The sequence below is a fragment of the Osmerus mordax genome, chromosome 5, assembly GCF_038355195.1.
Source record: "Osmerus mordax isolate fOsmMor3 chromosome 5, fOsmMor3.pri, whole genome shotgun sequence".
NCBI lineage: Eukaryota > Metazoa > Chordata > Actinopteri > Osmeriformes > Osmeridae > Osmerus > Osmerus mordax.
In genome coordinates, this window is record NC_090054.1 from 2900192 (window position 1) to 2926130 (window position 25939).

At 50.9% G+C, this 25939-nt stretch overlaps 3 protein-coding genes across 3 annotated transcripts in view; 2 read left to right on the top strand and 1 right to left on the bottom strand.

Moving 5' to 3' along the window:
• Positions 1–1883: 1883 nt before the first annotated feature.
• phf3 (PHD finger protein 3) lies at positions 1884–14897 on the top strand. Its single transcript, XM_067236280.1, has 17 exons — positions 1884–1959; positions 2990–3063; positions 3368–3630; positions 3957–4079; positions 4596–6051; positions 6329–6719; positions 7453–7504; positions 7704–7812; positions 9053–9209; positions 9871–9987; positions 10095–10229; positions 10354–10492; positions 11740–11911; positions 12191–12332; positions 12469–12558; positions 12870–13065; positions 13981–14897. Exons 3-17 carry the CDS (start codon positions 3393–3395, stop codon positions 14895–14897), a joined length of 4434 nt encoding a protein of 1477 aa, XP_067092381.1. The 5' UTR covers positions 1884–1959; positions 2990–3063; positions 3368–3392.
• LOC136943098 (uncharacterized) lies at positions 14837–16471 on the top strand. Its single transcript, XM_067236282.1, has 2 exons — positions 14837–16087; positions 16208–16471. Exon 1 carries the CDS (start codon positions 14965–14967, stop codon positions 15676–15678), a length of 714 nt encoding a protein of 237 aa, XP_067092383.1. The 5' UTR covers positions 14837–14964; the 3' UTR covers positions 15679–16087; positions 16208–16471.
• Positions 16472–16567: 96 nt separating this feature from the next.
• Positions 16568–25939, bottom strand: part of eys (eyes shut homolog) — a 171744-nt gene continuing 162372 nt past the window's right edge. The window contains exons 44-47 of the mRNA XM_067236547.1: positions 23097–23271; positions 18458–18630; positions 18080–18241; positions 16568–17784 (exon numbers count right to left, since the gene is read on the bottom strand). Coding sequence (XP_067092648.1) covers positions 16583–17784; positions 18080–18241; positions 18458–18630; positions 23097–23271 — 1712 coding nt within the window. The 3' untranslated portion in view covers positions 16568–16582. The remainder of the gene's footprint in view (positions 17785–18079; positions 18242–18457; positions 18631–23096; positions 23272–25939) is intronic.

Below are 25939 nucleotides of genomic sequence, written 5' to 3' on the forward strand. Positions count from 1 at the left end.
ACAAGGCTAACGAGCTCATTTCAGAGCCAGCTGAAGCCAGTTCGAGAAATTTGTTTAGAAAGAGTGTGGGGGGGGGGGGCGGAGGGGGGCAGGACGCACAGACCTAATTGGCTTTAGAGGGCTGTCAACGGGGCATGGAAGGTCCTATTGGGTCAAACAAGGTGTCAATCAAAAGGGGAGGGTTCAACGGACATTTTGATCCCTCCATATCGTATTTTCTCAGTTTCTAACCGGAGGAATGTGCACTTTTATCTGAGCAAGTTGTTTCTTCCGTCGGCTAACTTGCATAATGAAACAAAGGATAATGGCTATTCATGAACGTAAAACATTGTATTTGGAGAATTACTTTACATGGTTAGATACTTTGAACCCTTGGGAATGTACGCAGATCAAGTTTTGATGTGTTGGTTGCATACCTGGACGACACCAAACCTTTGAGGGTAAGTAGAGACGTTTGGCTTTGTAAACATCACCAAAGTGGTGACTGGACAAAGACGTTGACTAAACTTGTTGTTGTGACTCGATCTTGAAATGGTTTACATATCTACAAGCACAAGAATCGTAGCTTTCCAATGATGTATAACATGTGTAGCGTCTAAAAAATATATTTGTTAGAATTTAGTGCGTCGTAACTGAGGAAGGGGGGGGCAGCATTTTTGTACCGCGGGCGGTACAGGAACGTCAACAGGTTTGTCCCAAAACTGGACCATCTCATTTTACATTCACATAATATGGTACTTTGTAGTGTGAATGTATGTACTTTCAAAGGTTTGAGGAGAAATGTTTTTAAGGACTTCTCAGACACCAGTGGGATGTGAGAAATGTGCGGTCGAGTAAACTAACCCTATTTTATTCCACATTCTCTTTATAGTTTAAATAAGTATTCTCTCATCCCACCTTTTAATGATTTGAAAGTGATTCTACAGCCTTCTCCTAGCCTAATGAACTAACCCCTGCAGAGTTTAATACTAATTAACATTTTGGATTGTTTGATCAGTAGGAATTGGGTCTAGCAGGGGTATAGACTATATCTTCATCCCTCTTATCAGCTGTGGATGGAAAAGAGATAAACAAGTTTTATGCCAGATTGTTTTTATTTATTAAGATTATATGCATAAGTACCACATAAGGCATAAACCAAAAACTAAGACAAACATCAAAAGCACACAGTGAATTTACATAGTGTGCTTTGCAAAGTACAAATGAGCTGTCATATTAATATAGAAATAATAACATTCTTTATCTTTTATTCTTTTTCATCGTTAGTCTTTTTTGCCATGTAGTCTGCAAGTTAGACTTCATGAATATAAATTACATTGTCAACAACCGAATAGCTTATTTGTCGGAAAATGTAATAGCCTATCATGTAAATGTTACCGAATCATATTAAACGTAAATTGTATGGCCAGATGAAAATACATTCATTTACCATGAAAGTTGTGAGAATGACAGGAAACAACGGATGGAAACGGATAGGCCTAATGTATTTTATTTTAAATGCGGTTTAGAAAAAGGATAGTGGTAGTAGCCTAATTTCCATTATTGTGCGTATGGCGTCCTCCAGTGGATTAATCCTGTACTACGTAGCCTACTAAAGACGCAACCAATAAAATAAAATAAAAAACCCGCATATTATTTCGCAGGAGGCTTTTGAGGGAACTGCTTTAAAAGTCAACGGGTGGAGAATAGAGGAGCAGACGGTATCAGATTGATTTCACGCCGTTCCGAAACAAAGCCACCCGGGAAAAGATCCCGCCGGGCTACCCCAGTTTACGAAATTGTGTTGGTAAACACGAGCCACGTGACGACGCCAAAGTCGCCTGAGCGGCTTTGCAGCATCTGAGTCGAATGGCGGCGGAGCTCCAGGAAGTAGCCTCGGCGGAGGGGATTTAGGACTGCGAGGGGCAGGAGTCAACAAAACCGTGTAGAAATGCACGAATATTAACGTACAAACGACGGGTAAGTGTTGCCGATTCATAAATGGCGTGCACATAGAAAAACAACTTCACAAGTCGGTGCATCTATGGAGACGAAAGGGGGCGTGAACACATTCAAACGAATGTTAGCTAGCTTGCAAGCTAAGTTAGCTAGCCTACCCAGTAAACATGCAAACAAACTATGGTTGGCCTACACAGCTCTCACCTCGCCATGTTTATAGCTAGCCATGGAGTACAGTTTAACCGCGAACTGTCGCCCTTAATTCAGAAATTGGAACACAATATATTGTGCACATGCAATTTCTGCAGCGCACCTACACGTACTATTTATTTAGTCTAGATTTGTAAACTTGCCAGTTTACTTCATCATGCCACGGAGCCATACTTGCTAGCTAGGCTAATAGTTGGTCCTAGAAACCAAATAGCCAATGCGAGCTTATCGCCCTCGCTGCGCTGCTGTCACTTGCAGGCCAGCTCCAACTTACTTGCATTGTATGCTAGTCTAGTTGATACAGTAGCAGCTCACGGTTCAGTAGAGTATGTAGCCTAGTCATTAACTTCAACTATCTAGCTGGAAACACGTATCTTTTCTCCTTTAGGTGTATTTGTTGTTTTAACTACCTGGCTGCTAACTGCCTGTAGTGTATACAGATTTATGACAGTTGTTATAACGTTATTATTGATAGTCTAGCAATGAACCGTTATCTGGAGAGCCAATCAGCCAAACGCTAAGGGCTCCGTCTAGTTGCTGGAATGAGCAATTGTATTGAACCGGGAAGAGTTCGAACAATTGATTCAGTCAAGAGAAAGGACAGGTATGTTGTTATGTATGCATTAGTGTAACCTGTAAATTGCATGCAGACAACTCTTTCAATGTTTATGTTCAAAAGGGAACGCTAGAAGAGTAGTCCCAAGATGTAGCCCTAGCCCGCGGCTCCCACACTTGTTACCAATGATGTGGGTTTACAGCTACCATCGCTAGCGTTACCGTAGCTCTTAACAATTAAGGACGTTTACTTTCAGACACTCAGAAAGTCGTTTTGTTATTTCAGACCATTGGAAGTTCAACACGTTGATGGTGTGTGCAGTCCTGTAATGAAGATAACTAGAGGTGTCGGTCATCAAGGTATGAAATGTATCTGTGCTAGTGTGTTAGCTGTAGGCTTCACCATGCTTTTGGTTGGCCAAACAAAGTCAAAACAGTTTACACTTATGGAATAAAACATGTGGTTCTGTTCAATAATCAAAATTCAGACAAAAACTATATACAATTTAAGTTTGATTGAAACGAAGGGAATGACATGTCCACATTTATTCATCTAGCATGTACTTTTATCTTCTAAAACAACTTACAAATATAAATCAAAAACAGTATGGTCTTAATTTGAAGGAACCTGCTTGTTGACTGGTGTTGGGTCTTTTCCCTGCAGGCCTGACCAGAGGGCAACAGCATTCATGGATATAGCAGACACCTTTAACCACTTAATTCCCAGTGACCAGTTGGATGACTCTCTTTTAATTGGCCAGAACCTGGAATGTGAAGCGAGTAATGAGTTTGGAGCAGGCCTTGATCAGCTGGAAGACTCGTTAAAGAACATGTTGAGTGACAAAGATCCAATGTTTGGGTCAGCAAGCTCCCAGTTCAACCTCTTGGATGGCGATGACCCTAACTTTCAGATCGCAGGGGCCGCGGGTACGTGATCCTCGCAGATTAAAGCTAAAATAATTCCCGTCAACTCTTCCGACAATTTTTCTTTTGAAAGTTGAACAGAAAAGTGGGTTACATTTCAGGTGTTTTCTGTGGAATGTGTTCTGCACTGTTTCCCCTTACAGCTTGTGTAGTTAAACGTTACGTTCGACATGATATTCCTACGCACATTCATTTGTGTTATTCAGATTCTTCATTGCTGCTGTTATGAGTATTGTACGTATTACCCCTGCTGTTGATTTTGTTCTGTAACCGTGCACAGTGTTATCTGAACGTATGTGAAGGGGATTGAACCTGCGTCTCTCTGCCAGGTGGGCTGGAAGGACCCGGTGCTGCCCTGGGGTCCGCCGGGGCACAAACGCCTCAGGCTGAAACCCCACGAGTGAAGCGTCCGGTGGGACGGCCCAGGAAGCATCCGTTGGGAGCACCCACGGGTACGAACCAAGCCACCCTCATCACACTGTGATTCAGATGATTGCATTTTGTTCGCAAGATCGATAGTTCACTCATGATTTAGTTAGAAACATATGGAAGTTTGGTTAGACCATTAGAAAGATGTTAAGAGGAGCTGATTTATGAATTCCAGTGTATCTATTCTTGTCCTCACAAATGGCTAATAAATGTCAGGTTTTGAAGCTGTGCAGCGGTTTTGATGTAGAAAAACACTTGTTTAAGAATCGACATTAGCAGCCTCTCGTAGGTATTAGGAGCTGTTTGACATTCATTGGTCGATAAAAACACCACCACACTGATTTCCCAGACCAGCTGTTTTTGGAATGTACATTTACACAAAACACATTTGTTTAGGTGAAGTAGATGCTGATATTATGTGTCTATTATTTGACTGCGTGTTGCAACCAAATGTTCTTATCTTTGACCAACAGTAGTTTCTTGCATTACTGCTTCATAGTTGAAGCAGGATTTATTCGCGCGATTTCATCCCGTTTCAGATCGAGGAACTTTTAAACCCCCGAACACTAAGTCTCCTGGGAGACCCGGCAGGAAGACGATGAACAAGCCCCAGAATACGTTTCTGATCGAGAAGGGAGCGAGCGTGGCGCAGATCCGGCGAGATCTCCACCTGGGGGGCCGGGTGTCCATCTCGGACCTGGACCTGGGAGGGTGGCTGAGCCCCGTGGTGGTGCTGAGGCGCCTGACCGTCACCGTGGGGGGCTTCAGGATCGAGCTGCTCCCCGGGCCCTCGTACGCGGAGGCCGCCGGCGCTCAGACCATCTGCCTGGAGGAAGGCGTCTCGTATGGAGGAGAGGTGGAGTACGCCGTGGTGCCGGAGCCGTCCGCCAGCGCGGAGACTCCGGCAGGCCTGAGCGCCGTGCAGGCCGGCAGCCGCCAGGACGAGGTGCCACTCAGCCTGGGCCCCTACGTCAACCCTAACGACGTCCAGGCCGCCAACGGCACGCTGTGTCTCGCTGAGACCAAACTTCACGACCAGCGAGTCGCCCGGAAGCCTGGGCCCGCCAGCAGGACGAGAGATGGTGCCAAGAAGCCTCCGGTCGCACACAACAACAACAGTGATGACAAAAAAGTTGAGGCTGTCAGTAAAGTTGCAGCGGTCAATAAAGTTGCAAGCAACAATAACACAAGCGACAAGAAACGGGGGTTGCCAGCCAAAAAACAGTTGAACCTTAAGCAGGGATTGTCTTCTGTCAAGAACAAGCCCCTTGTGTCTGGACGCCCGAGTGGCATGTTGAAGGGGCCCCTCAAAGGACCCCAACAGGTGCCCTCCAAGAACCCCCAGAGGAGGGATATCCAAGCTATCAAAGCCCTGAGGGAGAAGCAAGGCCTTCTGTCCTTGAAGAGGCGCATGGAGAACCTCTCTGCTCGCCCAGCCGGCAAGAGGCCGAGGCTGGTGGACGGCCGCCCTGTGAGAATGAAGCCCAAAGCACTGGATCCTTCCCGCGCTCCGGCCAAGAGAGACGACCATCCTGTCGGACCTCCAGGGTTGTCCAAACCCAACCCCGGATCCAGACCACACCCCACGCCCCACCCATCACCTGGGAAACCCCACCCATCACCTGGGAAACCCCCCCACCACCCTGGAAACCCTGGTCACCACCTAAACCCTGGTCACCACGGAAACCCTGGTCACCATGGGAACCCTGGACACCACGGAAACCATCCTCAGAAGAGGACGCACTCGTCGGCCGACGAGGAGAGTCTGGAGAAGCCCAAAGTGAAGAAGGTGGAGAAGCCCCTCCTCCTGCAGAAGCACAAGACCAGGACCTCCAGGAGCATCTCCGTGGAGGAGCCCCAGCTCTTCATCCCTGACAACGCCCCGGCGACCGCCCCGGCGACCAAGAAGGAGGATGCAGAGGAGGAGCAGTCGGGTTCCGAGACCTGGGATGGAACGAGAAACTGTGGGCTGTGCAGCAAACATCACAACAACACGTGAGTGTTCCGGCTGGTTCTTCTGAAGCAGTAATGCTGCACTAATGTGCTTTTGCTCGAATGTATTCACTTTTTTAAAATATTTTAACCCAAAGTCTTATTTTTATCCAACCAAGTTGTTGTGCTTATGCTCTTTACTAGTGTGGCTGTGCTCAGCCTTGTATGAATTTGCCCCGAATTCACAAAGATGGGTAGCCTCCAGGCTTGTCTGTGCAGCACGGGCCCTGGTGCTCCCTCAGAGCCTGCTCTACATCCCTCTCCTCCGTGTCGCCCTCAGGTTCATGGTGGGCTGCGGCCGCTGCGACGACTGGTTCCACGGAGACTGCGTGGGCCTGGACCTGCAGAAGGTGCAGGAGATGGAGGCGGAGGACCAGATGTATGTGTGTCTGAAGTGCTGTGCTGAGGAGAGGGCCAGGGTGGAGGAGAGCCCGGCCCAGGGAGATGGAGCCAAGCCTGAGGTCCACACCAAGCCTGAGGTCCACACCAAGCCTGAGGGCCACACCAAGCCTGAGGGCCACACCAAGCCTGAGGGCCACACCAAGCCTGAGGTCCACACCAAACCTGAGGGCCACACCAAGCCTGAGGGCCACGAATGCAAAGCGGGTGCCAAGCAGAAACCCTGTTCCCCACACCCACCCACCTCAGGCGGAGTCCGACCTTCCAGAAAGGTACTAGAGTGTGCAGATCTCCATGACAACACATTGGTTTGTTGTTTGTAATCCATGAATGGACTCCTTACACACTATGTCATCCATACAAAACAATCCTTTTCTTTTTCTTCTTCCTGTTGCTCAATGTTTTGTAGGTTTAGCCAAAACGTTTCGTTCCCCTCAGCTAATTAGCATTCTGATATTTGATCGCAGGCAGTGTTGCTACCACACATAGGTTTGTTGCTCGTCGTTTCCTCTGCTTTGCTGCACCTTGTACACACAGGTGGCTGGGTCGCCATGGTGCACTCTAAACACACGCACTGCAGTTACAGCCGTTGAAAAGCTTGTTTATGTGAGTGGCTGAGGTGCATTTGATTTGGGTCACAGGTAGCACTAATGGGGCTTACCCATTGGTTTCATTGTACAGGGTGAGAAATCAATTGCGCATATGTTTGCCAGTGGTAACCGTCTTGGATTGGATACGTCACTCATCCACTCAGCTGTTACTTCACTGTCTTCATCACCATGGCGATGCGATAACTGTCTCACACACTCACACTTTCTTGTACATTGTCTGACATCCTAGTCTAAAAGCTACGTTAGTTTTGAGGGATGTTAAAAACTAGGAAATATTACTACATATTTCGAAAGTCTATTGTTTGCTATTGGTGATACACATCACATGAAGATAGATTACACATGAGTTGAATGTTCCCTGTTGGTAATTGATGTGATGTGTGTGTGTGTGTAGGACTCAGGGGACAGAAGACAATCAACAGAGAGCAAAGACTCCCTCAGAACAGGTTTGTGATTGCCTGACTGATTCAATCATTCATTCATCATTCAACTTTTTGACATTTTAAAATGCCTTCACAGCAAGCACATCATGATAATATACACATTACCTGTCGAGGAGGAATTTCCTTCGGGATGAATAAAGTGAATCGAATTGACGCTCCCCAGTGGTGTGTCGGGGGAATAACAAGCGTTCCTGTTCTGCAGGGATCCACGGGAGCAAGACCAGAGTCTCTCCCTCGTCGTCAAGGAGACCGTCGCTGGACGAGATCAGGAGGAGCGTCAGAGATTCCCTGAAGGAGATTCTAGTCAAGCGGTAAGTAGGCACTCTGCAGGGTGTGTGTGGATGCTAGCTGGGTCACACTGCAGGGTGGGTCTGGATGCTAGCTGGGTCACACTGCAGGGTGGGTCTGGATGCTAGCTGGGTCACACTGCAGGGTGGGTCTGGATGCTAGCTGGGTCACAATGCAGGGTGTGTGTGGATGCTAGCTGGGTCACACTGCAGGGTGGGTCTGGATGCTAGCTGGGTCACACTGCAGGGTGGGTCTGGATGCTAGCTGGGTCACACTGCAGGGTGTGTGTGGATGCTAGCTGGGTCACACTGCAGGGTGTGTGTGGATGCTAGCTGGGTCACACTGAAGGGTGGGTGTGGATGCTAGCTGGCTAGCTGGGTCACACTGCAGGGTGGGTCTGGATGCTAGCTGGGTCACACTGCAGGGTGGGTCTGGATGCTAGCTGGGTCACACTGCAGGGTGTGTGTGGATGCTAGCTGGGTCACACTGCAGGGTGGGTCTGGATGCAAGCTGGGTCACACTGCAGGGTGGGTCTGGATGCAAGCTGGGTCACACTGCAGGGTGGGTCTGGATGCAAGCTGGGTCACACTGCAGGGTGGGTCTGGATGCTAGCTGGGTCACACTGCAGGGCGGGTCTGGATGCTAGCTGGGTCACACTGCAGGGTGTGTGTGGATGCTAGCTGGCTAGGAGGGTCTAGGGGGGCTTATCTGTTGGGCCACCACATATCTTCAAATATTTGAGATCAAAAGTTAGTATTTACAAGTTATAAACTCCAGTCCCAGTGCCAAGCAGACAACGGTGTGTGTTAGAGTACCGATGTAATCGTATATTCATCTATTGTCATCTGAAGATGGCGCACAACTGCCTTTTTACTATCTGTCATAATCGCTTTCTTTTCTACTTTATGGCTGTGTGTAATAAACACTGTGACCTACAAAGCCAGTAGCTGTGTTCGAACCACCTCCTTCTCTTATCCGCAACGCCCCACATTTGAACCTCCATCTAGGGCCTTGCATGAGGTGAAAGCAAATGAAGCAGAACTTCTGGTTTCCGCTGCAATGTTTCCACTATCTCATCAGCATTTTGCAACTGCTAATAAAACGTGGTTGGCATGCGTGATTGCCCACTTTAGAGCATGTCGATTCCACCGTCGGAATTAAGACACCCCAACTGAAAGGGTGTAGCAACATGAGTGTAGTGCACCGTACAGGGGAGGGGGCACGTGATGGGAAACAGCCGGTGAGCTCGTGCTCTGTGCCCAGGTTGAAGGAGTCGGACTTGAAGACGCCGCTGGAGAAAGCTGCCGAAGTTGCCAAGAAGACGGAGCGAGAGCTGTTCCACTACTACAAAGACACCGACAGCAAGTACAAGAGCAAGTACAGGAGCCTCATGTTCAACCTGAAAGATACCAAAAACAATGTGAGTACAGCGCCAGGCACACTGCGCCTGCCGCCACATTTCTGTGCTTCTCACACTGACGAGGGTCCGTAGAGGGAGAGGAGGGGGGAGCAGGTGAGGAGGGGGGAGAGGAGGGGGGAGCAGGAGAGGAGGGGGGAGCAGGAGAGGAGGGGGGAGCAGGAGAGGAGGGGGGAGCAGGAGAGGAGTGGGGAGAGGAGAGGAGGGGGGAGAGGAGAGGAGGGGGGAGCAGGAGAGGAGGGAGGAGGGGGGAGCAGGAGAGGAGGGGGGAGCAGGAGAGGAGGGGGGAGCAGGAGAGGAGGGCGGAGCAGGAGAGGAGGGGGGAGCAGGAGAGGAGGGCGGAGCAGGAGAGGAGGGCGGAGCAGGAGAGGAGGGGGGAGAGAAGAGGAGGGGGGAGCAGGAGAGGAGAGGAGGGGGGAGCAGGAGAGGAGGGGGGAGAAGGAGAGGAGGGGGGAGCAGGAGAGGAGGGGGGAGCAGGAGAGGAGGTTGTTTGCATATTCTTGGATGCAATTCTAACAGAAGAGGTGCAGGGGATATTTATATATTTTGTCTATAGCCGTTGAGGAAGTGCTGTGTTGTTGTGATGTGACGTGCTGTTGCTGTGCAGGCGGGTTCTGTTGCCGTGGCTGTCTGCTGACTGTGTGTTCCCCGTGGTGTTGTGCAGGTGTTGTTCAAGAGGGTTCTGAAAGGAGAGATCTCCCCAGACCACCTGATCAGGATGAGTCCCGAGGAACTGGCCTCCAAGGAGCTGGCTGCCTGGAGACAGCGGGAGAACCGACATGTAAGGGAGAACCTGAGAACACAGCCCTGTCTGTCTGGGAACACGCCCTTAACCACCTGCGACTAACTGTGTGTGTGTGGCGTGTGTGTGTGTGCTCGTGGATCCAGACCATTGAGATGATCGAGAAGGAACAAAGGGAGGTGGAGAGGAGGCCCATCACCAAGATCACCCACAAAGGAGAGATCGAGATCGAGAGTCAGGAGCCAGCGAAGGCCCCGGAAGCCACTGTGGACAGCGGAGAGGTAGTACACACCCCCCCCCCCACACACACACACACACCCCACACACACACACACCACACAGCAGCACTGCCCCAGCTTAGCTCATGTGTGATTCAGACCGTCACGTTTGTGTGTTTGTGTTCAGCCGGAGCCTGGTTCCAAGGACGACCCTGGAGACATTCCTCCAGAGCTGCTAGCAGATGCCGGAAGCAGCAAGACCACCAAAGACACCACAGCCCTCCACAAGTCCCACCTGTTCGACCTCCACTGTAGGATCTGCACAGGTACCCCAGCCCTCCTCCTAGACAGCCACCAGCCCCAGGTCAGCCTTCCTCCTAGACAGCCACCAGCCCCAGGTCAGCGTTCCTCCTAGACAGCTACCAGCCCCAGGTCAGCCCTCCTCCTAGACAGCTACCAGCCCCAGGTCAGCCTTCCTCCTAGACAGCCACCAGCCCCAGGTCAGCCCTCCTCCTAGACAGCTACCAGCCCCAGGTCAGCCCTCCTCCTAGACAGCTACCAGCCCCAGGTCAGCCCTCCTCCTAGACAGCTACCAGCCCCAGGTCAGCCTTCCTCCTAGACAGCCACCAGCCCCAGGTCAGCCCTCCTCCTAGACAGCCACCAGCCCCAGGTCAGCCCTCCTCCTAGACAGCCACCAGCCCCAGGTCAGCCCTCCTCCTAGACAGCTACCAGCCCCAGGTCAGCCCTCCTCCTAGACAGCTACCAGCCCCAGGTCAGCCCTCCTCCTAGACAGCTTACCAGCCCCAGGTCAGAATTCCTCCTAGACAGCTACCAGCCCCAGGTCAGCCCTCCTCCTAGACAGCTACCAGCCCCAGGTCAGCCCTCCTCCTAGACAGCTACCAGCCCCAGGTCAGCCCTCCTCCTAGACAGCTACCAGCCCCAGGTCAGCCTTCCTCCTAGACAGCTACCAGCCCCAGGTCAGCCTTCCGCCTAGACAGCTACCAGCCCCAGGTCACCCTTCCTCCTAGACAGCTACCAGCCCCAGGCCCCTCCTCCTATATGGAAGTGCTTCAGGTCAGCCTTCCTCCTAGACAGCTACCAGCCCCAGGTCAGCCCTCCTCCTAGACAGCTACCAGCCCCAGGTCAGCCCTCCTCCTAGACAGCTTACCAGCCCCAGGTCACCCTTCCTCCTAGACAGCTACCAGCCCCAGGCCCCTCCTCCTATATGGAAGTGCTTCTATCTGGCCCTGGAAGGGTTAGCACCAGGGGTGGCTAGGCGTCCAGGCCAGGAAGGGTTCAATCCAGGGGCCTATACTACGAAGCAGGATTTGGGCCTGTAGACATCCTCAGCCCTACACCAACCTGTAGACATCCTCAGCCCTACACCAACCTGTAGACATATCCTCAGCCCTACACCAACCTGTAGACATATCCTCAGCCCTACACCAACCTGTAGACATCCTCAGCCCTACACCAACCTGTAGACATCCTCAGCCCTACACCAACCTGTAGACATATCCTCAGTGCCACATTTTCCATTGACTAACGTTGTTTGTTCCCGGCATGGCTTCAGGCCGCATGGCCCCTCCTGTAGAAGAGGTTCCTACCAAGGTGGTGTCCACCACGGTGGTGAAGAGGCAGTCCTCAGAGGGGGGGCCCCGGCCCCCGGCCTCCCCCGCCCTGGAGGACGAGCTACACATCAACGTCCTGGAGGACAACACTAAGACCTCCAGCGGCGAGGCCAGGTCTGTAGGCACGCATGGCCACACACACACACACACACACACACACACAGTTACACCCGCACAGTCACACACCTAAGCCACGCACAATTGTCATCTCTTGCTCTCCAACACATGTATTCGTTCTTAAGTGTGTTTGTACCACAATTGTGAGACGAATAAACGTTTCTTCAAGAAGTTACACATTCAGACCATCCCCTCCACTCAATCACGTCCAGTATTTCTTCCACACAAGCCAGTCACAGCTCTTCTGAAGTGTGTGTGTGTGTGTGTGTGTCCCAGGTCCGATTACACTAGATATGACGAGACTGTCTTCCTGGCAAACCTGAAACCGCTGTGGAGAGGGTTTCTCAACATGGCCGCCGTGGCCAAGATGGTCACCAAGATGTACCCGGTGTCCGGGGTCCTGGACAGCCTGAACGAGGTGAACGCAGCCATGTTTTAGACACACACACAAGACACATCTCCGTACGAAATGCAGAGCTCAACCTGCACCCGGTACTTTGCTACGATGCTGTAGTTGAGTCCTACCTAACCCTTGTCCTCGCTGGCCCTCCCAGGACCTGCCTGACAGCATCCAGGTCGGAGGCCGGATCAGCCCTCAGATCGTCTGGGACTACCTGGAGAAGATTCGCGCCACTGGCACCAAAGTGAGTCTGGGCCTGGGGAAACACTGCCTCGCGCTGAGGCACACTCACTTGCCTCAGGTGGAACACTTCTGATAAGGAGCCGAGCTTCATCTTAGATATAGAAACAACGAGAGAGGGACAAGAGAGACCGACAAGTGATAGAGAGAGATTTAGTGCTGAATGAATAAAGTTTGCATGAATTTATAGTTTTAAGTATTTTCCTTCAGGGAAGATAAGTTAATCCCCAAGTTTGCGTGCGAGTATGTGTTGTGCTTGAGGGTGTGTGTGAGAGAGGGTCTGGCCATCTGTTCACCATGTGTGTTCCTTCCCAGGAGGTGTGTTTGATTCGCTTCTCCCCGGAGACGGAGGAGGATGAGATCTCCTACACGCTGCTGTATGCATACTTCAGCAGCCGAAAGCGCTTCGGGGTGGTGGCCAACAACCTGAAGAGGGTGAAAGACATGTACCTCATCCCCCTAGGAGCCATCGAGAAAGTACCTCACCAGCTGGTCCCCTTTGATGGGCCTGGTAAGGCTGACACCACTCCCTGCAGCGTTGTAACACGACACAACCTTCTAACCTGACACGACCTTCTAACCTGACACGACCTTCTAACCTGACACCACTCCCTGCAGCCTTGTAACCTGACACGACCTTCTAACATGACTCCTCACAATCTTGTTACTATTGACCATTTTATGATGATATTATATACCGTATTTCTTCGATTAAACGCAGCTGCGTTTATTACACAATGTTCATTTTTGGTGCGGCGTTTAATCAAAGAAATACGGTAATCTAAAAAGTGAAGCCATCTCTCAGATTTGATTCGGATAGCATTTATTCGAGGGCGGTGTTTAATTAGTAAGAGATATTTAGTGAATTGTAGCTGCAGTGCGGCCATAGACAAACAAATACAGTATTGTAGGCTAGCTGCGCTAGCATGCTAACGTGTCTTTAGACAAGCTTGCTAGTTAGCTACATTAAATGTTCTTAACTAGTTTGAACAGTATGGTCTTCTAAATCACCGATTTAGCAACAAGTAAATGTTAGCTAGACTACCTAACTATCTCATCTGCTTTTTATTAAAGCTGATTTGCAAGGAATGCAAGCTAGTGTAATTTGCTTAGTAAGGTATATTGATGTGATATTTGAAACGTATTTAGCTAGAAGTGGGCGCCCCTAGTGCAACACAAAGCAAAGAGAATTTTCATTAAAATAACATGCTGCTACTACCGTATGTCTTCCGCGTTTATTACACCATGTTCATGTTTGGTGCGGCGTTTAATCAAAGAAATACGGTAATCTAAAAAGTGAAGCCATCTCTCAGATTTGACCATGTCTGTCTCAGTCGTCGTCCCCCCCCCCCCCGAACGTTGCTGTTAGTGCCTATGGGCAGGGTGTGTGCGTGTCTCAAGTCGTCTGTTGTGTGTTCCTCCCCAGGTCTGGAGACAAACCGTCCCAACCTCCTGCTGGGCCTCATCATTCGCCAGCGGCCCAAGAGGGACTTCCTCCCCGTGGACGACAACGAGACGGCCCGCTTCGTCCCCGAGACAACGCCCCTGCCGGCCGCGCCCACGCCCAAACCCCAACCCCAACCCGCCGAGGAGGACGCGACCACGTACCTGACCTCCCTCGCCGTCGCTCGGCCGAAAGACGAGGAGAAAGACGCCGAGCTGGAGGGCGCCGAGGCGCCCGCACCAGACTCTCCTGAGGAGGGGCTGCTTCAGGACTCCCTCAAGCCGCTGCGCTTCCTCCCTGGGGTGCTGAGGTGCTGGGGGGGCGCGCTGCCCCCCATGCCCGACCTAGCCGGGAAGACCCAAGCGGGGAGCGACGACCCACTGAACCCTGCGCAGATAGCCATCCCGGGGCTGGGGGACCTGCCCCCGCCGCCCCCCCCCCCCCAAGCCCCCCCCAGTCCCCAGGCTGGACCGCTTCGTCATCAAGAAGAAGGAGCCCAAGCCGGCCAATCCGGAAGCGCAGCCTCCCAGCCCGGCGGAGAAGCCAGCCGGCAACGCCGCGGCCAAACACTCGGCGGAGTCGGTCTCTCTGAAAGACAAGCCGGCAGACGTCTCCACCAGCGCCTACCTGGCCAGTCTGTCTTCTTCTGGCGGCAACAGGGACAGCAGCCCGGCTGGCGAAGCGCCCTCCACGGACACCCCCTCCCCCGTCCTCAAACCAGCTCCGCCCAGCGGCATCCTGAAGAAGAGCTCAGCCTACTCCAACTCACTCCCCGTCCCTGTTCTCAACACCAGAAGCTACCCTGCCCCCACAGCCAAGCCAGCCGGCTCCCCCAAGCCAGACCACCCACCCCAGGAGGGCCCCAGCTCTCACCCCAGCAGGGGGCCACCTGCCCCTAGCCAACCCTGCCCCCCAGCACCCTACCCTCCTGCAGGAGCCCCAGAGCACCCCAGCCCCTCCGCAGTGATGCCCCCCTGCAGCATCGCTGCACCTAACCCACCCCACATGCCCCCTCTGGTACCGGGTAGCTACGGTTACCCCAGCGCCCCCCCTCCCGTGCTCCCCCGGCCAGACCCCCAGAACCAGGCGGCTGTCTGGCCTTCGCCGACCCTCCCCCCTCCAGGGCAGGCCCCTTCCTGTGAGGGGCAGGGACACCCTGAACCCTCCGACCCTCCGCCTCTGTCCTCCACTAAAGAAGGACCTGAGAGGATGCTGGCCCAGCCTCAGCCCCAGCCTCAGCCCCAGCCACAGCCTCAGCCCCAGCCACAGCCTCTGTCCCAGCCTCAGTCCCAGCCCCAGTCGGCTGAGGACAGTGACAGCTCTGACAGACACAGGTCCCGCGAGTCGTCCCATCATGAGAAGAGAAGCCGACACTACGACAGGGAGAGAGACCACGACAGGGAGAGAGACCACGACAGGGAGAGAGACCACGACAGGGAGAGAGACCACGACAGGGAGAGAGACCACGACAGAGGGAAGAAGCACGACAGGAGCTATGAGGACAAGCACAGGGAAAGGAGCAGGCACCGCGGACACTCTGCAGAAGATCGCTACGGAGACAGGAGGAAAGACCGTCACCACGGCGACGACTACGACAGCCGCCACAGGGACAGGCACCGGCACAGGAGAGACTCTGACTACGACAAAGGGAGGCGGAGCGCCCGAGACAGCCACTCGTGATCGAGGATTTTGATACGTCACAGGAAAATTTCGAAAGACACACGGCCATGATTGGATGAATTTTAAAGACACGCCCATGATCCACATGTTTTTGTGCCATTTGCTTATGTCATGTTCCTTTTTTTAATCAGTTATATATTTAGAATACAGCAGAGAAAATGTTTCAGTACGATAACACAGAATTCAGCTTTCATAAGAGAACGTACTAAAAGGCTACTTTCACAACTCCTGAAGGTGATTTTCAAGTTATAAACCACACGTTCTTTTATGTGTTCATTTGATTGTCTTTTATCGTGTCACGTTGTGACTGGCTGCACTGAGAGGAATGTTGTGAGAGACTGGGGCTCCGTTGTGTTCAGGAGGGAGCCGGCCCGCCCTCGCAGGAGCCGACCCACCCTCGCAGGAGCCGGCCCGCCCTCGCAGGAGCCGGCCCGCCCTCGCAGGAGCAGGCCCGCCCTCGCAGGAGCCGGCCCGCCCTCGCAGGAGCCGACCCACCCTCGCAGGAGCAGGCCCGCCCTCGCAGGAGCAGGCCAGTCCTCGCCGTCTGAGGAAATCCACACTAACGCTGGGGCAGAAAGTCCTGCAGCTACAGACTCGACACCAGACTGTTTGTGTCACGTCACAGACATTTGCCATGAAAGCAGCTTCTTTTGATTTCAAAATGTTCCTATTTCTTATTTTTCTTAACAACGCCTTTTTTTTTTTTTAAGCTAATTTCTACCTGCCTTTTGGTCAGAAATGAAGCGAAGTGTGTTCATGTGCAGTTCTTAATAAAGCTTATCTTTTTATTGTTGATATGAAAATGTTGTCCTTGAGCAGGGGGAAAAAGCTAAGTGTATTTCTCATAAACCACTTTGACACACATTGGCAGTACTACTTGACCCCTTGTTTCATGCCAACTCTGCTATTCATTGCCTTTGAAAACATTAAACCCTTCACTGTTCTGAACAAACTGCAGGTGTCTGGGCTCCTGGTACAGGTGAACATCTTTCAGCGCTCCTACGAACCTGCGGCTGAACAGGCCGCCGCTAACCTCCGCCACATCCCTGTGGAGCTCGAACCCTCCCAGGTAGACCACGCCGCCGTGGTTAAGTGCCACGTATCGCTCGAACGGGTCCACGTCCTGGAGGAGAACCCTGTCCCCGTCCAGCCGCACCTCCAGCACCGTGCCGCTGAGCTCCAGGGAGACGGCGTGCCAGCGGCCACAGCACAGCGCAGCGCCGCCCACCGCCTGGGGGGGCCACAACCTCTCCCCCAGGTTCACCGCCACCTTCAGCTGCCCCCCCTGGAGCCCCACGGCCAGGTAGTCGTCGTCCTCATGCTCCGCCCTCCCCATCCACGCCATTAGCCCGTCGCCGGCGCCCGCCGAGAAGTTGAACGCCAGCCGTGTGAGCCTCAGGTTGCGGGCGCTGAACTTGGGGTCGCTGTGCTTGACGTAGGAGCGACCTATGAACCTGAGGCTGGTCAGGGCCACTTCCTCCTTGCAGTGCTCGCCTTGCCTCCCGAGCGGGCAGAGGCAGAGGTAGGAGGGAGGCAGGGCAGCCGGGACGCACAGGGCCCCGTTGTGGCACATGTGGTTGAGGCAGCTGACGGACTGGTTGCACAGCGGGCCGGTCCAGGCGGGGGGGCAGGCGCACAGGAAGGATTGTCCCCCGAGGGGCCGGCAGCGGCCCCCGTTCCGGCACACCTTGTACCCGCACGCCGTGCCGTCCCAGTCCCCCACGTTGGCCCCGCCCAGCGCCCCAGCCTCTGTCAGCTCCAGCTCCACCCCGTTCACCACCACCTCCCGGATCCCGCCCGTGAAGCCCACAGACCCCGCCTCCACCGCCTCGTTGGCCACCGCGCTCAGGGAGGACACGCCCCCGACGAACATCTCCGGGGCGACATCCAGCGTGGTCATGGCAGCCGGCGTGGCGATGGTCGGCGGCGCCTCGGAGCCGTCCAGGACCAGGAATCCATGCTGGCCGTCCCGGCCCGCCCGCGCGCTGTGCCAGGTACGGCCGCTGGTGTCCACCCTCTGGGGAGCCTGGAGGACCACAGTGCCGTCACCCAGGTTGTAGCGCAGCTGCAGGAAACCTGATGCCAGAGAGAGACACAGGAAGTCCCCTGAGAGAGGGAGAGAAGAGGGAGACAGAAACCATGACAAGTGCTTATGGTGAAGAGTTATTTCTTCATGCTGTAATCATCTGCTCTGCATGGCCAAATGGATGACTCAGTTCAGCTGAAGTAAAACATTATCAGTATCTAAATTGAGGACTTTTTCCTCAAGTGTCTTTTAATAAATCAGCTAGCGATGAACCATAAAAGTTCAAAAGAAGAGCTTCATGAGGGAGATGACGTTTGAACGCGTTGACGCGAGCGTCCTCGATGGTTTGACGTTTTAGCGACGTGGCCCTCCTACCTGATCTGGCAGCGAGGTGCTGTGCCGTGTAGAAGAGGACGCCCTCTGGGGACAGGGTCTGGAACTGCAGCTGCAGGGCAGTCCTGTGTCGGATGTTGGGGCCAAGGAAGGACATCCACGAGGACAGGTTCCCACTGAAGTATGGGTCGCTGATGGCCACCACTGGCAGGGGGGGGGGACATCAAAATGGCAACAGTTCAACATGTTTCTTTATATGGTTGACACAACTGCATATATTCAAATGGGTTGTGCGTTTATCTATTTGTTAGCGTGTCGGTAGGAGAGAGTGAGCGAGACAGAGAGATTCTCATTTTTCGGTCATATTCCAAACGAAGCGGTATTGGCCCGTTTGGCATGGCCAGGCCTGAGTGTCCTGACCTTGCTGGCAGTAGAGGCCGGCCGCCCCCAGCGGACACTGGCAGGTGTAGCCCCTTGGCAGGGGGATGCAGGTGGAGCCAGGGGCACAGAGAGGAGGCGGGCTGTGTTCAGCGTCACACACCGACACGGTGTCTGAACAGAGAGCTCCCTTCCACGCTGGTGGACACTGGCAGCTAGGGGAGGGAGGGACGAAGAGAGGGGGGGGGGGGGAGGGACGAGGGGACGGGGGGGGGAGAGGGACGAGGGGGGGGGGACGGGGAGAGGGTCAAGGGGAGGGACGAGGGGGACGGACGAGGGAAGGGACGGGGAGAGGGTCGAGGGGAGGGACGAGGGGGAGGGACGAGGGGAGGGACGAGGGGGACGGACGAGGGGACGGACGAGGGGAGGGACGAGCGGAGGGACGGGGAGAGGGACGGGAGACGAGGGGGAGGGGGGGGGAGAGGGACGGGGGTGGGACGAGGGGGGGGGGACGGGGGGGGGGGGAGAGGGCATCATTACTACTTGCCTAAAAAGAATCCCTTTAGGATGATGAGAGATCAAATAAATCCTTTGTTCATGAATCCACTCGAGTATGCCTACAGCACCAGTTATAATCGTAATATTACGGACTGTATGCTAGTCGTGCCTCCCAGCCAGGAGTGTGTCTAAACCAGAGACCTGCAGACTGGCCACATGCAGAGGTGCCTTTCCTGCCCCCTGGTGGGGGAACGCTGACATTACATCCCTGAGACTACCGCCCACAGCTCAGCCCCTGTGAAGGAAGCCTGTCTCGTCTCTCCTTGAGGACTGTGAAGACACCAGGGGGGTTCACGGTTCATTTACCACCACCTCGTGCAGCTTCTTTACACGCATCAGTGCTGGGTTGGTGTGTTGAAAGCAAACTATTTAACTGGTAAACTATTTCCGATGCAAAGCTGTACTAAATCATGAAGCTAAACCACTTAATTCCACTTAACCTAAATAACAAAAAGTTATTAATTGGGGAAAAAGTTATCCACCGGAACGCAAAAGCAGAAATTAATCAATTAAAAAAAGTATGCATATAGGGCATGCATCTAATCAAGCTTGTTATATTGTTATTGTCCAATTGTAATAGCAATAATAAATATAGCTGCAAGCAGCGATGCGGGTTCCTCCGCAAAATGGAAAACTATTATAAAAATGTACATTGTAGAAGATCAAGAGTTGGACAACAAGAGAGCAAAATTACTTCATGTTGACCAACGACAACAGGCTGAATGGAGATTCAAACTCAAGAGCATGAGGTTGCAAGTCAGCCTCTCTGCTACACATCAACTGTTGAGAGTTTATGAATAGCCATATTGTCTAAAAAAGGTTGTTTGGGGTGCCATAACTTGTCATGGAAGGGAATTTCAAATCATGCCTAGCATCAGTGGTGATGTGTCCTGGCCAGTGTTGGGGGTAACGCATTACAAAGGACTGTAATCAGATTACATTTGTCTGTAACGCAGTAATGTAACGCATTACTGTTTATAACTTCAGTAATCGCATTACAGTTACTAATAGAAAAATGTCTTGCGTTACTTGCATTACTGCAATCTGCATATCGGGAGGAGAAAAAAACAACACATCAAACTTCCCTTTACAGTAAGCTATGTGTGTTTGCTTAACTCGTCAGTTGACTTAGCCCCAGAGTTCAGGAGGGGAAACAAGAATGGCAAAGCCGCTTAGGACGTCTTTTGAGGGATGGAGGTATGCACATTACTTCATATTAGTTGCGCGAAAGGACAAAAACGTAACTGTACAATGGATTACACAAAGTTCAGTAACTGGATAATAAAAAAAGCAGTTTCTCCAATTGCAAGCATTGTCAGATTTGGTCCAAGTTCAAACAGATGTAATTCAGTCAGTCATAAACTCTCAACAGTTGATGTGTAGCAGAGAGGCTGACTTGCAACCTCATGCTCTTGAGTTTGAATCTCCATTCAGCCTGTTGTCGTTGGTCAACATGAACACGCCAAAAACACCCACGCCAAAAACACCTCTCCACCGCCGCGAACACAACCTCTAATCGGCCAAAGCATCTTCAGCGGCAATTTGCTAACTCAAGACTATAGCTAAGGATCCCCGAACCCTGAGTGACACTGACTCCGATTAAAGGTTGCCGTTGCCATTGTTGCCGACACCAGCCAAGCAGCCACGACTTGACTTTCAACATCAGCAGGTTACCAAAGCAAAGAGAAACAGGCTTGTAGCAGCATACATAGTAGAGGAAATGTTGCCATTTAAAGTTTTAAGCATTATTTTAGTTTGAGACATTTTGCTTACTGCCAGTACTGTAGCCTTGTTATGCTTGACAACTTTTAGGTTGATGTTCACAACTTTTTTGTCAGTTTTGTGGTATTAAAAAGCATAAAAGAGAGATCTGTCCTCATTGTAATAAGTATGAGTTGATTTGGGCATATATATTGTTATTTGGCAAGTGCATCTCAGGTGATGTCACGGAGTAATCCAAAAGTAATGTAACTAGTAGTGTAACTAGTTACTTTCAGCAGTGAGTAATCTAGTAAAGTAAAGCATTACTTTTTTTTAAGTAACTAGTAATGTGTAATCTATTACTTTTTTTTGAGTAACTACCCCAACACTGGTCCTGGCTTAGGTTACTGAAATGAATTTGCGCAACACGAAAGGGATCCACCTGAACAATCAATATACCATGCGTAGACTACAAGTGGCTAGCTACTGTGGTGAACCTGGCTTGTTTTGCAGTGGTTTACACAGTCTCGCTAAACAGATGATCGAAGTGTTGTGATGGGCTCAATCTACCCAGACGCTCTCATGTTACCCCGCTCCTCATCTCTCTCCACTGGCTACCTATCATGGCCCGTATCAGATTCAAGACCCTGGTATTGACCTTCCGAGCAGTGAACGGGACTGCACCCGTCTACATCAAGTCTCTCCTGCAGCCTTACACCCCCACCCGTCACCTACGGTCTTCTTCAGACAACCGCCTGGTGGTCCCACCGCTCAAGACCGCCCGGTCCCAACACAAGCTCTTCTCCTGTCTGGCCCCCCAGTGGTGGAATCAACTCCCCACCTCCATCAGAGACACTGACTGTCTCTCCACCTTCAAGAAAAGGCTCAAGACGCACTTGTTCCAGGAGTACAACGGTACTTAGGAATGGTTCATGTTGTTTAATTGTAACTTGTTTAACTACATACTCTTATGGTTCTTCCCTTTGGCACTTACTTTGGTTGTTCACAATGTGTGCTTCATGTTTTGGCTACTCGCAATGTTTTTTCTTGTTGTTATGATCAGTGACCTATGCACTTTGTAAAGCTCTCTCTTGGAAGTCGCTTTGGATAAAAGCGTCTGCTAAATGAATAAATGTAAATGTAAATAAACACGCATTGCTATGTTTTACAACCGGAGGATTGATCGGAAGACTAAAAACAGTTCGGTCAGAATACAAAATAAAAACCATGCCTCTGACTGGTTTTGAACCTACAACCCTTTGCTTACCAGCACAACATCTCAGCCAATTGATCCATTCCTAGACATGGATTACACTAAGTTCAATAACTGGATAATAAAAAAAGCGGTTTCTCCATTGGCAAGCATTGTCAGATTTGGTCCAAGTTCAAACAGCTGTAATTCAGTCATATTTTGACATATCAAGGTGAAGCTTTGCATGGCACTTCAGGGGCGTGTCACCTTAAAGCCTAATAGGTTTGAACCATCCTTCAAAAATACATTTGATTTAGTGACACAAACATATTGAGGCAATGTGTACATTTACATAAATACACCCCTTTCAGCCATTTTGTATTTGATTCAATTGTCTTAAGTAAAGTTTTTAAATACGTCAATGATACATATCTGTACAAAATTTCAAGTCAATTAGATCTTTGGTTCAAGAGAAGAGGAATTTTTAAGGTTTTCCAAAATTATCACTGTACAGGAAAATCCATCATCGCGGACTTTATGGGTCCTTGGAGATGAAAAATTATAATAAGAATACTAACAAAAACAATAGGTTCCCTCCTACCGGAGAAACCCTAATAATAATAATATGAGCTTCAGGTTTACACCAGAAAACTTGCCCCTACACTTCTTACAGAGCAGAACTGTGTGTTCCCATAGCTCAGCGAAAAACTGTAGCCAATAACAATCAAGGTTAACAACATAAACTCAATTATAGTTATTAACACTTGGGGCTGTGATGAGTCATGTAGGAAAACTATCCAGATTCACATTGAGTACTGTAATAACTGTGATTATCTCCTGAAGGCTGGGAGATGGTCTCTGCAGAGAAGACCTGACGTACAGACAGATGGACATGCCTCTGCTTGTGTCTGGAACTCAAGTTCACTGGAGCCTCCAATGTGTGAGAAAGTGTGTACTAGACTGATGATTCTAGTACACAGGAACATCTCTAGTCTAACTGCTGTACTAGGATCCTAGTACACAGGAACATCTCTAGTCTAATGGCTTTACATAGGAACATCTCTGGTCTAATGGCTGTACTAGGATCCTAGTACACAGGAACATCTCTAGTCTAATGGCTTTACATAGGAACATCTCTGGTCTAATGGCTGTACTAGGATCCTAGTACACAGGAACATCTCTGGTCTAATGGCTGTACTAGGATCCTAGTACACATGGATGTGTGCGTACTAGACGGATGATCCAGAGTCCACGCAGATGCCTCCGTTCTGGCAGGTGACCAGGGTGCAGGGCGTGACGCCACACTGGCCCACGCTGCGTCCAAAGGCAGGCCGGCCCTCCAGCCCCCCCAGCGTCCGCAGCGCCCCCTCCCTCCGAGTCCGGAACCGCAGGTCGAACACACACCCTGGGAAACAGGAAGTGATGTCATTTTCCACGTACAGCTCAGGGATGGAGGCTCTGCTGACTAAGAGGTTGCAGGTTCAATCCTCCTTCTGTTTTGTTGCTTTGGTTAAATGCGTCTGCTAAATGTAAACATTCTTGTTAATTCAATTGACGAACAAGACTAATGAGTTCTCTGTCAGGTGGGAAAGGACTATACTGAGGGTTTCATAACAGGTGTCATATTTTTAGTCTACACAGAGAGCAAATTAACTGGTTTCACAATACAGGATGCATTGTCGCTTTATTTGTTAATGTTGTTGGAAATAAAACATTTCACCACCATGTGTGCTGATAAACACTCATATATTCATGCTTGCAGAAGCTATAAGTGCACTTGATGAAGCTCTAATGAACAGCAGAGGCCATGGCTCTCAGTTCATATGTACGTAAGGAAACGGAATGATGCTCTTTCTCTCACTGCATCTCCATTAAATGTTAATTCTCAGAATAATTTGCGGAGATGAATTTTCTGCACAGCGGTTACATCCAAAATGGGGCATCGCATTTTCATAAAGCACTTAGTCACACATTATAATGTCATTTCCTGCTTCCAGTTCTTTTGTTCTCGTTTCTGTACCCAATGCCATTTTTGTTGTTGCAGGTGACAGGAAAAATATCCGGTGAGTTTGTGGAGACAGTGGTGTACCTGCTGAACATCACAACATCGATAAATACAGGTTCTGAGGCTGGCGGGGCACACTGGCCTCTCTCACGGCTGCTTGAGTCAACGCAGGAAACAGGAAGCAGGGGAAATGTCAGGCTCACTCATGAATATTCATGACATGATGCCGTCTACCCCGCCACTTGGCACATTCAACCGACTGTAGCAGAAGTGCAGATATAGGCTGTCGGCAGAGGGGGAGGGAGAGAATGAGGAGGGAGGGGAGAGAGGGAGGGATAGAGTTGAGGAACAGAGGGAGGGAGGGAGAGTTGAGGGAGAGAATGAGGAGGGAGGGGAGAGAGGGAGGGATAGAGATGAGGAACAGAGAGGAAGGGAGGGAGAGAGACAGGGAGGGAGGGATGGAGAGAGGGAGGGAGGGATGGAGAGAGGAGGCAGATGGATGAGGAGGATGGGTCTGTTTGGTTTGAGACAGACTGTAGCTGGCTGAAAATGAAATCAAAACGAAGAAACACGTGTCAAAGGTCTATGCTGGGCCAGCCTAACAGCAACAGGACGCTTCATAATTCACCAAAATATACTTAACGCCTCTGAATAATAGCCCAATATTATTTCCCATCAAACAACAGTATCAGCGCCAGTTTCCTGAAAGCCACAGGAACAAAGACCGTCTGCGTTTAAGAGGCATATTCTCCCACTATTCACATCTTAATCAACATTTCAAAGTGAATAATGGATATTTTTCTGCCTCTGACGTTTATCACTTCATTTCAAAACGAGGTGAGGATAAAACAGATCTTTGTTAGAGACTGATAAGGGAGGAGAACCTCGGTCCTCGAACATCAAGGCACCTTGGATGGACGGATGGAAGAGTGGGCGCTAATTAGCATGTTAAAAAAACAGCCTCTTACTGGCTTAAATGAAGCACCAGCCAGCTTGTTTATGTAGACGGTATCTGGCTGTCTAGTGACCTGTCCACACCGAGTACTGGAAGTGTAGATAGCAGACTGTGAGGTGTTTTTTCACTGTGCTCTGCCCGGCGGTGTGATAAGGCCAGCAGTAAAGTCACACACATCTGATAACACACACTGGGCCTCCCGTTACCACAGCAGGAGTACGAAAGTGAGTGGATTACACAGCTGGGTTAAGACACCAACTTTATGCACACACACACACACACTCACACATTTAAACAATCACTCATACACACATGCAGTCATTTATGTACCACATAAACACATGCACACACACACACACCTTCACACACATGCATACACAAACACACACCCTTTCACACAGGTCGGTTTGACCATCCTAGTGAGGATTCACTCCCATTAAAAATTGTGTTATCCCTAACCCTAAATCCTTAGTGTAAAGAGTAGGGGATACACAGGACTGAGTGGGGATACACAGGACAGAGTGGGGATACACAGGACTGAGTGGGGATACACAGGACTGAGTGGGGATACACAGGACTGAGTGGGGATACACAGGACTGAGTGGGGGTACACAGGACTGAGTGGGGGTACACAGGACTGAGTGGGGGTACACAGGACTGAGTGGGGGTACACAGGACTGAGTGGGGGTACACAGGACTGAGTGGGGATACACAGGACTGAGTGGGGATACACAGGATACACAGGACTGAGTGGGGGTACACAGGATACACAGGACTGAGTGGGGATACACAGGATACACAGGACTGAGTGGGGATACACAGGACTGAGTGGGGATACACAGGATACACAGGACTGAGTGGGGGTACACAGGACTGAGTGGGGATACACAGGACTGAGTGGGGATAGACAGGACTGAGTGGGGATAGACAGGACTGAGTGGGGATACACAGGATACACAGGACTGAGTGGGGATACACAGGACTGAGTGTGGATACACAGGATTGAGTGGGGATACACAGGACTGTGAAATGTCACCTCTGATGTCACTGCATATGTCACCTCTGACCTTAGTGAAGACAGTGACCATGGTGGAGACATGATTAGACTAACAT

Excerpts from the sequence above, each read along its gene's own strand:
- phf3 (XM_067236280.1), top strand. The coding sequence starts at position 3,393 with ATGGATATAGCAGACACCTTTAACCACTTAATTCCCAGTGACCAGTTG. Across the intron at positions 7,505-7,703 it reads CAAAGACTCCCTCAGAACAG|GGATCCACGGGAGCAAGACC; the intron begins GTTTGTGATTGC and ends CCTGTTCTGCAG. Across the intron at positions 10,493-11,739 it reads CCACTGTAGGATCTGCACAG|GCCGCATGGCCCCTCCTGTA; the intron begins GTACCCCAGCCC and ends GCATGGCTTCAG.
- LOC136943098 (XM_067236282.1), top strand. The coding sequence starts at position 14,965 with ATGCCCCCCTGCAGCATCGCTGCACCTAACCCACCCCACATGCCCCCT.